Genomic DNA, 12,952 nt, shown 5'->3' with positions numbered 1-12,952 from the left:
ATGTTTGTACCTGGTTTGATAGTTTCTATTGTTTCCCTGAGGAGGGGAGACGTGTTGTGACCTGAGTTGTTGCTGTGCATCCTCCCCCCTTAGTTGCCAGTGCCCTGCGGCTCAGTCATGGACTGCTGCTGAGTGAGTGAGTGCCCGGTGTGGGTGAATGCCACTTGGACTGAGTGGTGGAGCTGATAACTCTCTTTCTTCTTACCTGTAGCTAAGTCTTATCTTGCTCAATAAACCTTCTTCTTATAATCTACATTACTGGCTCCCTGAGTCCTTGCCTACAAGTGCCTATCTTCGATTGCACCAGTAACCTCTACTTGGGGTGTGACTGCACTAGCTTCCAGGACGTGGCTTTGCTTGAACTTCAGCTGGTGTTCAAGTGGGGCATACTTACACTTTGCATTATATATTCACATTTTGGCAGAATACACTTGGGGAGAATATCTCCCGAACCCTCCAGGAATGTACAGGAAATGCCCTGTGTTCCGATTTCAAAACCATGCCCCAGTGTGACAGTTCTGAAGCATGGCACAGATGTTCTGCTTCCGGATGTGAGAGAGCGGAGTCTCTGCCAGCTCTGATAGGACTCAAGGCCGCTTCATGGCAGGGGGCTCCGGCCAGAAACCTTTGCTGTGCGTTTCTGATTTCGGTTTTATGTGTCTGCCCTTGCTTCGCTGCTGGGCGTGTCATTTCACACAGTTTAAAACGGAATCGAAAGTAGCATTTCCTGCCGTTGTGAGGGCTTTCGCAGGAGGAAGTCCCGGCCAGCAGGTAAGGGACTTGAAACTTCAATTGAAAAACTTTATTTAAAAGGTAAAGCGAGGGGCAGTAAGGTCGTCGTGGTGGGACTTTGATGAGAAGAAGAACACTTGTAAACGCGAACAAAAGCTTGCTTTGAGACATCTGTGTTGCTGTGTTGTTTCCGACAAAGTGACTGACACTGAGTCAGGAAGAAGTAACTTTATGAAACTGAGCACACGGCTCTGAGCTGTATCTGGCAGAAGCACTTATTCTGAGAGCTCTTTCCGGGAGTCTCCGCCCCATAGTTCAGTAATGTCCAGCTGCGCCGAGCCCTCTTCCTACCTTTCCATCTTTAACAGGAGCGTCGAAGAGCTCGCAGGATGTTCCCTTTCCCTTATTATCCAGGCAGGTGTGACTTCAGGATGTGTTCTCATTAAGTCTAGTGTGATTTTAGGATGTGCCCTCGATCAGGCTGGTGTAATATCAGGATGTGGTCTCATCCAGGCTGGTGTGATTTTAGGATGTGCTCTTATCCCAGCAGGTGTGATAGCAGGATGTGCTCTCATCCAGGCAGGTATGACTTCAGAATGTGCTCTCATCCAGGCAGGTGTGATATCAGGATGTGCTCTTATCCCAGCAGGTGTGATATCAGGATGTGCTCTTATCCTGGCAGGTGTGATATCAGGATGTGCTCTTATCCTGGCAGGTGTGATATCATGATGTGCTCTTATCCCAGCAGGTGTGATATCAGGATGTGCCCTCATTCAGGCAGGTGTGATATCAGGATGTGCTCTCATCCAGGCAGGTGTAAAATCAGTTTGTGCACCTATCCAGGCAGTTGTGACTGCAGGATGTGCTGTCATCCAGGCAGGTGTGATAGCAGGATGTGCTCTTATCCAGGCCCATGTGATTTGAGGATGTGCTCTCATCTAGGCTGGTGTAATATCAGGATGTGCTACCGTCCAGGCAGTTGAGACAGCAGGATGTGCTCTCATTCAGTTCAGTGCGATGTGCCCTTGCCAAGGAAGGTGTGATATCAGGATGTGCTCTTATCCCAGCAGGTGTAATTTGAGGAAATGTTCTCATCTAAGCTGGTATGATATGAGGATGTGCTCGCACCCAGGCAGTTGTGATATCAGGCTGTACCCTCATCCAGGCGGGTGTGATAGCAGGAAGTGCTCTTTTCTAGGCAGGTGTAATAGCAGGATGTCCTGTAATCCAGGCCCATGTGATTTAAGGATGTGCCCTCATTCAGGCAGGTGTGATATCAGAATGTGCTCTCATCCAGGCAGGTGTGATATCAGAATGTGCTCTCATCCAGGCAGGTGTGATATCAGAATTTGCTCGCACCCAGGAAAGTGTGATATCAGGATGTGCTCACACCCAGGCAGGTGTGATATCAGGATGTGCTCTCATCCAGGCAGGTGTGATATCAGGATGTGCTCTCATCCAGGCAGGTGTGATATCAGAATTTGCTCGCACCCAGGAAAGTGTGATATCAGGATGTGCTCACACCCAGGCAGGTGTGATATCAGGATGTGCTCTCATCCAGGCAGGTGTGATATCAGGATGTGCTATTATCCCAGCAGGTGTGATAGCGGGATGTGCTCTTATCCTGGCAGGTGTAATATCAGGATGTGCTCTCATCCAGGCAGGTGTAATATCAGGATGCGTCTTCATCCAGGCTGGTGTAGTATCAGAATGTGCTCTTATCCAGGCAGGTATGATAGCAGGATGTGCTCTTATCCTGGCAGGTGTGATATCAGGATGTGCTCTTATCCCAGCAGGTGTGATATCAGGATGTGCTCTTATCCTGGCAGGTGTGATATCAGGATGTGCTCTTATCCTGGCAGGTGTGATATCATGATGTGCTCTTATCCCAGCAGGTGTGATATCAGGATGTGCCCTCATTCAGGCAGGTGTGATATCAGGATGTGCTCTCATCCAGGCAGGTGTAAAATCAGTTTGTGCACCTATCCAGGCAGTTGTGACTGCAGAATGTGCTGTCATCCAGGCAGGTGTGATAGCAGGATGTGCTCTTATCCAGGCCCATGTGATTTGAGGATGTGCTCTCATCTAGGCTGGTGTAATATCAGGATGTGCTACCGTCCAGGCAGTTGAGACAGCGGGATGTGCTCTCATTCAGTTCAGTGCGATGTGCCCTTGCCAAGGAAGGAGTGATATCAGGATGTGCTCTTATCCCAGCAGGTGTAATTTGAGGATATGTTCTCATCTAAGCTGGTATGATATCAGGATATGCTCGCACCCAGGCAGTTGTGATATCAGGCTGTACCCTCATCCAGGCGGGTGTGATAGCAGGAAGTGCTCTTTTCTAGGCAGGTGTAATAGCAGGATGTCCTGTAATCCAGGCCCATGTGATTTAAGGATATGCCCTCATTCAGGCAGGTGTGATATCAGAATGTGCTCTCATCCAGGCAGGTGTGATATCAGAATGTGCTCGCACCCAGGCAGGTGTGATATCAGAATGTGCTCTCATCCAGTCAAGTGTGATATCAGGATGTGCTCACACCCAGGCAGGTGTGATATCAGGATGTGCTCTCATCCAGGCAGGTGTGATATCAGGATGTGCTCTCATCCAGGCAGGTGTGATATCAGGATGTGCACCTATCCAGGCAGTTGTGACTGCAGGATGTGCTGTCATCCAGGCAGGTGTGATATCAGGATGTGCTCTCATCCAGGCAGGTGTGATATCAGGATGTGCTCTCATCCAGGCAGGTGTGATATCAGGATGTGCTCTCATCCAGGCAGGTGTGATATCAGGATGTGCTCCTATCCAGGCAGGTGTGATATCAGGAAATGGTCTCTTCAAGGCTTGTGAGACCTCAGGATGTGCTCTTACCCAGGCTCGCACATTGAGGGGCAGAGTCCTCATTAACCCAAAATGTACATTATTATACCTTTCTGAACACATTTAAAGCCCTGAGTTCAAAGCACCCTTGGCAAACAGCTTTTACAACATGGGAATTCACACGCAGTGCCTTTACCATGCAACTTTTACCACGCAAATGTTTACCACGGAAATGCCTTTACCATGCACACTTTTACCATGCCTGGTGAGTCTATTTAAGGTAAGTATACATATTTGTGTGTTTATACACACAATTAAGGAGTTAAGTTTAGGGGTGGGTAGCAGTTTAGAGATGGGTAGTGGTAAATGTATTTTAAGGTTTAAGGATTTAGAGATGGGTAGTGGTAAATGTATTTTAGGGTTTAGGGATGGTACAGGTATAGGGTGTCAAGGGTATTTTTAGGGCTTTGGTTTGGATAAGGGAATAGGGTGGTAAGGGTGTTTTTAGGGTTCTGTGGTGGGAAGGGTATTGGGTGGTAAGGGTATTTTTAGGGTCTAAGGGTAGGTAACCTATTGGGTGTTAAGGGTTTTTCTAGATTTTAGGGGTGGGTAAGGGCATTGGCGGTAAGGTTGACTTAGGAGTTTAGGGATAGGAATGGGTATTGGATAGTAAGGGTGTTTTTAGGGTTTAGGGTTGGGAAGGAATATTGGGTGGTAAAAGTCATTTCAGGGTTTAGGGGTGGGTAAGAGACTTGGGTGGTAAGTGTGTCTTTTGGGGTTTAGATATGGGTTTAGATAAAGGGTTTTAAGGGTATTTTGGCGTGGGTAGGGGCATAGGGTGTAAGGGTAATTAAAAAACAGGGGCTTGGGGTTCTCTGCACAAAAAATGAGTGTGTGTGTGTGTGTGTATATATGTATATATGTAGTTTTTTTTATAGAACACTTACCTTATTTATACTTACCTGCGTGGTAAAGGCAAATGCGTGGTAAAGGCATGTTGTAAAATAATGCATGGTAAAGACATGCGTGGTATTTGCCAGCGTTGTCATGTCATACAGCCTACACTCGGCTATGGTAGAGCCTATTTGCAGACATTGCTGGGTTATCTACCTTTCTGAGGTCTTTCGATATCAGAGCCTCGGGACTGCAGCCAGAGTCTGTAGCACACCGCAACATGGCAGTCCAGGTAGGTGTTAAGTTAGTCAAGTTGGAAACCCATAAACTTAGGTCTTCGGTTCTGTGAGATTGACCATGACCACAAAACTTCATTTTCCAAAGTGGAAACGAGGTGGATGGTGTCTCATTCAGCATTTAGGTGCTACTCAACCCGAACATACCAAGGGGCATATTTACAGCTGAATGGAGAAGCGTGGCGTTAAGCAAACATTGATAACGCTCACGCGTCTCCATTCTGAAAACGCAGGGATGTGCAGTATTCACAAGAATGCGGCGCACCTCCGGCGTTCAGCTGCCTAGCGCCAACACAGGCACCCTTGCACCATAAGGCAAGACCCCTATTGCCATCACAACGTCACTGAAAATGACGTTGCAGTGGCTACAGGGGCTTGTAAATATGCCCCCAAGTGTTTCTGAACTCGACGGTGTTTTCCTAATGGCTGACAGTCACCTCAATGCACATTTTGGCTAGGAATTTTCCAGAAACAGGTGCAAATTCTTAGTGCAACGGTGTCTGCGTTTGGGGTAGATTGTTTATGTGCAGGAAGGTCCACCTTGCACATAAACAATATTTAAATGCCGTTTTGTAACTTCTATGTGTGCTGCTTAATGCAGCACACATAGAAGTTGCAAAACTGCATTTTTTTTTTTTAATGATAGTTTATGTGTAGGAAGCGGGACCTTTCTGCACATAAACAATCATAGGCAATTTTCTGTTTCTATGTGTGCTGCCCAAGGCAGTACACGTGGACACAGCAAAAATTAGGAGAAATAAAGCATTTCTCCTTGTTTTGCCTGTTTAAGACCAGGTTTTCCCTGGTCTTAATTTTGGCACCACCTCCTATTTATGGTGCCCTTGTAAATAGGGGGCAGGATCGAAACCAATGGGTGTTGCGGTGGAACGCCCACCACAACACCCATAGCCCTCCCCTTTCACGCTAAATACAGCGTGAAAGGGTGCCTTATGTGGTTTACATTAAGTGGCTTAACGCTGCCTTGTAAATAAGGCAAGGCACCTATCGCCATCACTACGTCACTGAAAGTGACGTTGTGGTGGCGACAGGGGCTTGTAAATATGCCCCCAAGTGTTTCTGAACTCGGGGGTGTTTCCCTAAAGGCTGAAAGTCTCCTCGATGCACATTTTGGCTAGGAATTCTCCAGAAACAGGTGACTTTCTCTGGTAAGAGTGAGCTTTGGGTCTTCCCCTTTTTTTTCCTTTGACTTTTAGGAACAGCCTCTTTCAGCCACCGGCTTGAGACTTTGTCAATCATATCTTGGGTCAACCAAGAGGACTTCATCCTTGTCACCTCATGCTATTAGCTGTTATGGTGTATTTTCCACCTCCAACGCTATGCATGTATTACGCTTCGTGAGGGCCTGTTTTACAACCGGAGACCTTCTCTTTACCTTGTAGCTTGTTACTGCCCCTTACTCTTTCTTTTCTTCTGTCTGCTTATAGCTCCTTACCACTCCTTACACTTTCTTTCGCTGAATGTGTTTGTTGTTGTTCCCCCCACCTTTCCCCCTTTGCCTGTGCGTTGCTCCTCATTCCCTCCACACCTTGCTCTCGTTCTTCTCTATTGCCCCTCTATCATTCCCCTTTAAGTGGCTCCTCATTCTTCACTCCTGCCCATCTTTTTCATGTGCAAGACCCCAAGCTCCCATCTGGCAGACAATGTCTACTGGCCCTAACCGTGGTAGTCAAGGCCATATTTTACTGATTTTCTTGGGGTTCGACCCACTATGGCTGTGCAAACTGGGCCAAGTACACTCTTTCAACACTTGACTCTCAGTGTAGTGAGGGCCAGCACGCAAAGGCTTGTCAGGGAGGTAGAGTGGATTGGCAAGAGCCACCAACATACATAGTAATATATTGTCAGCACAGTGCTTAGCTTGTAGGTAAAACATTTAATCTCAGTATACCCTGATGCTACACAGCGCAATTAGGAAGACCCAGATGATTTGCATGTGGCTATTCCTGTCTAAGGCAAAATGATGGGTAAGAGAGTGATGGACAGATTGATGCCCAGAGTAATCACCAGTGGCTGAAGTTAATTCAAGCAATCCACCCAAACCTTTTTGTTTTTCTCATTGTGATCCCAATTCTGGTGGCTCTTGGCACACCTGAAGCAAAGCAAACACCAGCCTGGAAACAAAGAAGTGCAAAAAAAAAAAAACACACAAGGCAACTGTCCTCCATCTGTGCATCCAGGTTTTGGAATAATATCCCCGTATCTATCAGGACTGCCCTAATGCTGCTTCAACTTAGTAAATAAGACACATAGCTTTAAAGAATGATGTAGTCACAGTCTACTTTCGCTCCTAGAAATTAGCTACCCCTACAATCGTTTGTTGGCTGTGGCTTTTTCTTTGACCTGTGCAATGCTCAACTTCTTTTCATTTAGTTTTTGCGCCATAGAAGTATCACATACATGCGTACATACATACATACATGAGATGCACTGGCAGAGATCGGTAGGCCCCAACTCTGAAAAGACATTGGTACTGCAGCCAGTATTGGGATGCAGTTGAACAGAACCATCTGGATTCCAGCATCAACACAATTGGTCCTGCAGAACAGGATTCAGACGCCCTGGAACAATCGTGTGGATCCAGAAGTTGGAGTAAGGTTTGCTGGTCATAATTGAGGTACTTTGGAGGAGCGGTAGGTCCTGCAGGGCAGACCGAGAAGCATCATCACAGCTTTTCTGGGGTCTCTGTCCAAGAGTTGATATCAATGGTCTTGTATCTCAGGATTAAGGTTCATAGGCAGAGCTCAGTAGGTACAGCAGACTTGGATTGGGGTGCATTGGCACAGCAGAGTGTGGGTATGTGTACTATGAAGGCAGGAGCACCGCAGGGTCAGATTTATGGTGGTCCGAAGTGAGGTATATGAGATGAGCTGTGCTGGGACCAGAATGCTGCAGCAGCAGGACATGGATGGGAACCAGTGATCCAATCCCTATCAGAAGCTCTCACTGATTGTCGTCATAAGGATCTTGGACAAACCAGTTACTAACTGCGCTGAACCCCAAGAAATCGAGCTCTCTAGTACAAGAGCAATGGTTCCCTGGCTTTAGGAGTCTCCTTAGGAGCAGCAGTGTGCTCTGTAAAACTTTCATCTTTCATTTATGTCTTCCAGAGGCGCTGCGCTTCTGCCGGGGTTAGGATATTGCTGGCCTTTTTGACTAAATACACTTCTGAAGTGTTCTCCACATCAAAAGTAGCCGCAATGTTTTTTTTAAAATTATCTTTTTATAGTGAAGTAGCACTGAATGACTGACATAAATATAGAAAAAAACTTGTATAGCTCCTGTGGTATTTTGTGTTGGAACCAGAGATGCCTCGCTTGCTCATCTCAAGTATATCTTTGGTCGATTAATGTAGTAAGTAATACAGGTCCACATGCATCAATGCAAAAGCCAGTCGCAAACGGGCAGATTCTCAGAATCTGCCCCTTTGCGACTGGGATTTTTGCATTTGGGATGCATCATCCCAAATGCAAAAATCGCAATTTAAGGAATCTCTAAATTGCGATTCCTTAAATTGCTATTGCATTTAAGGAATCCCAAATTGAGATTCCTTAAATGTAATGCATGAAAGTTTAAAAATTAGCGATTTCGCTAATAGGGGGAGCAAATTACCATGAAGTTGAACTTCATGGTAATTTGCAAAAACTTTGAAAAATGCACTAAAGTGCATTTTTCAAAGTTCCATTTTACACACACACATGCCCTTGGGGCATGTGTGTGTGCAAGATGTATTCATATGCAGATTTCAGGGGTGCAACAGGGTGTCTTTTTGAAGCCCTGGCACCCTTGAAATAGCATGAGCAATTTGCGATTCTCTAATTGAGATTAGCAAATTGAGAAAGTCTTCCCATTCATTCCTATGGGCCTCTAGGCCCATAGGAATCAATGGGGAGGTATTCCTTAATTGCGACTCGCAATTTGCGAGTTGCAATTAAGGAATGTTTAGAAATCGCTATTTTGTAAGCGATTTCTACATGCATAGCCTTTTGCTATTCCTTATTAGCGAATCCTTATTTTTCGCTATTAAGGAATCGCAAATGGCATTGTTGATGCATGTGCCAGACAGTTGTTTATTTTCCCTTGATGATGTACTTTCTTTCCAAATGTACTCATTGTATCGGCCACCTCAGTTAGTGGCTGAGTTGGCCTTTTGATGATTCGACCCTGTAAGGTGCATGTTATACACATCTCATTAGCGAGGGCACACATCACTGATCTGACAGGCTGGCTAGTTCATGTTCATGTGAACCAGGATGACACTGAATGACTCTACCCCAGCCCTGCTGGCCTTTCACTTACACCACTGTGATAGGAATTTAACAAGGGCGATATTAACTCCCATCGAAAATTTTGGTTTTAAAAATACATCATAACATCCAGATTTAGGTGTTTTGGTTTTAGTGTGCTCCACTTGTATTTTTCCATAGTTTTTTATGCTCTCCTATTTTAATCCTTGCTCTATGATGTGCACCTTCAACCATGGCACTCTTTGTAGTGTAATGCACAGCAAAAAGAGGCATTTTAAGATACATTTAAGGAAATGTTTTTAAGAAAAATATATTTTTGTGCCTATGTATGTTAAACAAACACAGTAAATATTTGTAGTGAGTGAAACAAGGTTGAACGCCAAGCAAAGGAATATTCTTTTTACTCTCTTGTTCTGGAGGGACCAGGAACAAGAAAGAGAGATTGTAATTGAATTCATGACTGCCTAGATGACCAATTTCTATTAAAGAAAACCTTCCTAGCCGGTAGCCAATACGCACAGCTCTAATTGCACTGACATGTTCCTGTCTCAGAAGTCTTGCAACTGTTCTGTATGTTCTAAGAGTCGCATTAAGTGGCGTTTTTGAAGGTTTAATTACCTCTGAAAACAAAAATCGTGGGGTACTGAAATCGATGTATGAAATATAAAGGAAGAAATAATAGGAACTCAATAGAAAATGTTGCGAGTAATGTTAAGGGTAACGTATAACTTAACAAAAGGATTATTTTAAACAAATACAGGACTAATGTGAAGGAAAATAAGATAAAACAAGAAGATACAAGTAAAAGGTAAAGTCATAGACTAAAAGTGAAAAAACAAAAAAAATAAGAAAAGGAAAGATCGTATAGAAAATATTTCAAAAAATAAAATAGAAAAGCGAATCTGAGCATTAGAGTTTGTTTTCCAGTTAAAAAACTAAGTGAGACTTACAAACATTAAGTAAAAAAAAATGAAGACCACGGAATTAATCATCCCAAATGAATCAACCTAGATCGATTTGAATGTGAATAATAATCCAAGGAAAAAGCATGCCGAACCAACATATACAGGCCTTGTAAGGCGAAGGAAACAGGGAGATGCAACACGAAGCAATTTGTTTAGTATTTCACACATCAAAATTAACGCATTTGTGTTGTTACTCAGCTAAAAATTAGTTTTACAAATCTTTTCATCATGCAAAAAAGCAATTTTAAGATTCTTCAAACTATTTTAATGCATGCATTCAAAAAGCAGTTCATATACATTTTAATAACATGTTGCCAAACTATTTTTCACCAGTTAGCGAAATCTATATTGTCTGTGTAAAAGTTTTAATTTATTCGAAAATAATGATTATTTTAAGTGCACAACAGTTAGCAAGACTAGAATGCAGCCCACTGCACTGAAAATTCTTCCCATTTACTGTAGAAAATAGTGTCTGTTTATTTTATATGTATGAGCTTTCCACGTATGTGGGTCTTTCTTTATTTGAGACAAATAATTACTTAGCTATGGTTTTCGTTCTAATAGAAATGTAAGGTTTACTTTCCTCTAGTAGTGAGTATTCAGGATGTCCTTCTCTTATAATTTTCAAGGCTGCTCAGCCCCACTCTGCACTGTAGTCAAAACAAGCTATGGTATTTCCTACGTTCCATAACGCATGAGCTCAATTAATTATTCACTGCCCTAGGCAATAGACTGTAACAGGAAGTAGGTGTTGCAGTGATGTCCTAAAAACGAATAGTTTGATTGGCTATTACCGTTACAACATAATTGCTTCCACCTAATATCATGTCTTGAAATTCGTGTGCCTTTTGTTTCTGAACAGTATAAAAGAACCCGCTATTTGGAGAGGAGCCAGACTTTTAGATTGTTAGTATTTAGATCTGATTTATTGAATTCTTTGCTGTCTGTAATCAAACACCAATTGTAATAAACACCCGAGCTGATAACTTTAAGAATCTTGCCATGTGCAATTTATGAATAGCCTTGGGCTAAGTCTATGAGATACTCAGATAATCCTGTTTCTGCTAACGACACTCTTGATTTATTATTTAGAGCATCAACATCTGTGACTAAATTGGTGACTTAGGATCCTGAAACCTGGATTTTTTTCCCAGATTCATTGTGTTTGCATAATACAATTAGTGACCGAAGCTGGAGGTTACATTCTTAAACAATCCATGAGGGCTGTTTTGACATGGTCAGCTCTGTGTCAAGATATGCTGGCTAGTACTTGACAGTCTCCCCACTCTTGCATTATTTCCTCTGTAATATCTTTTAAAATGATATGACAAGGTTCTCTAGACAGGGTTTTATTATTGTTCATGATGCCCCAAAAAATATAGAGATAGTTTGGGGATATAAAAAAAAACTAGACTTATCCTTATGTTAAACGTTATGCATAGTGACACCCAGTAGTTTAATATTTCTTTCAAGGGTTATTGCTTTCCTTTGCATCTTATTAGTCCTTATTCAGAATTCTTCCAACTTGTGTATCTGTATCTTTTAATGTGCTTGTTACCAATACGGTATTTCTTCTTCTTGTCGAGATTACCTACGCAGGGCTCTATGCAGCTATCCTTGCAACTCCTCAGCTCAAAATCCTTCAGTCTTTCTCATTTGAGTGCAAGTGATTGGAGTTAGAGAGCTAACCATCCCCCTCATCCCTGTGAGGAGCTTCATCCGTCACTTCCCCCTTTCCTTTCCCCCTTCCCCCTTTTTTTTTTTTGGCATTCATCAATGAAGTGCCTCCCCGCGCCCATCAATGGATGAACCTCAACTTCATCTGCTAAAAGGAAGCTCATGTTGGCCAGCACCGAGGACCCAAGAGGGCTTCGTTATGAAAGGCTTTCTGCTTTATCTGCAAAGAATTTGTGACTCTCCTCTCTCATTCCTCCTTATATCAAGAATGAGTAAAATAACTCTTTCATCTGCCTGTCTCATCCCACCATCACACCACCAAGTGACACATGCCTTTGGAGATGCCATCTGCCAGATTGAGGGTGCTTTGGAGGCTGCCAGCCCAAAATAATGGTGAATTCCCAGAAGGGCATAGCTTTTCAAGTCTCCCCATTGTTTTGTCTAAAAAGAGCTGACCACATCTCACCAGCACTGAAATCTCTCCAGTGGCTACAGGTCAAGTGGAAGGTTGAGCTCAAAGCACAGTGCCTTATACACATGGTAGTGCCTGGCTACGCCTCAGATTACCATCTGGCTCCCACAGCTGCATGTTGCTCCTCCCACATACATGCTGCTTCTTCACCTTTAGACGAACTTCAGTAAATAATGCGAAATAGTGACGACTATGTTCTTCCCACAAGCATTTGATCTAGATACGAATGCATTCCTCCATCTCTTGGGCCGCTGTGGTACAGTTTACTGTTGCAAATCGATTCCCCCTTTTTCCTCTTTTAGTCCTCAGAAGCTGTGTTCCTGTAGTGGTAGCACTTTACAGGAAGAATAAATAAAAACATAATAAAATGCAGTGGAGTATAAATACTGCTGTTTTGGAGTATGCTTCTATTGAATAATTGAGTTTCCATGCTTTGTTCAATATATTTCAGGGGAAACTGTTAATTGGATACAGAGTCGATGTGCGGATGATGGACATGAAGCCATTCATTAAGCAAGAGACCAAGCGACCTCCTTGCAGAGTGAGTACTAATCCCCACATTACCCTGAGACCAAGCTGCATCCTTGCACAGTGAGTACTAATCCACACATTACCCTGACATCGGGCTCCCTCATTGAAGATCCTTGAGATCAAGTTGCATCCAGGTACAGTGAGTACTAATCATCATGTTACACTGAGACCATGGTGATCCATGGAAGATGTTTGCTCCACGCGTTGCCCTGAGGTCAAGCTGCTTGTTTTCACAGTGAGTACTAATCCACACATTACTCCGACACGAAGCTTCCTCATTGAAGAGTACCGATCCACACATT

At 43.6% G+C, this 12,952-nt stretch overlaps 1 protein-coding gene across 1 annotated transcript in view; it reads left to right on the top strand.

The window, feature by feature from the left end:
* The first annotated feature begins 655 nt into the window (after window positions 1-655).
* Window positions 656-12,952, top strand: part of LOC146796999 (uncharacterized) — a 233,198-nt gene continuing 220,901 nt past the window's right edge. The window contains exons 1-2 of the mRNA XM_085629585.1: window positions 656-771; window positions 12,571-12,660. Coding sequence (XP_085485711.1) covers window positions 12,607-12,660 — 54 coding nt within the window. The 5' untranslated portion in view covers window positions 656-771; window positions 12,571-12,606. The remainder of the gene's footprint in view (window positions 772-12,570; window positions 12,661-12,952) is intronic.

The sequence above is a fragment of the Triturus cristatus genome, chromosome 10 (assembly GCF_964204655.1).
Source record: "Triturus cristatus chromosome 10, aTriCri1.1, whole genome shotgun sequence".
In the NCBI taxonomy this organism is placed as follows: domain Eukaryota; kingdom Metazoa; phylum Chordata; class Amphibia; order Caudata; family Salamandridae; genus Triturus; species Triturus cristatus.
Note: the sequence above shows the minus strand (reverse complement) of the source record. Positions and strands in the feature narration are given on the sequence as shown.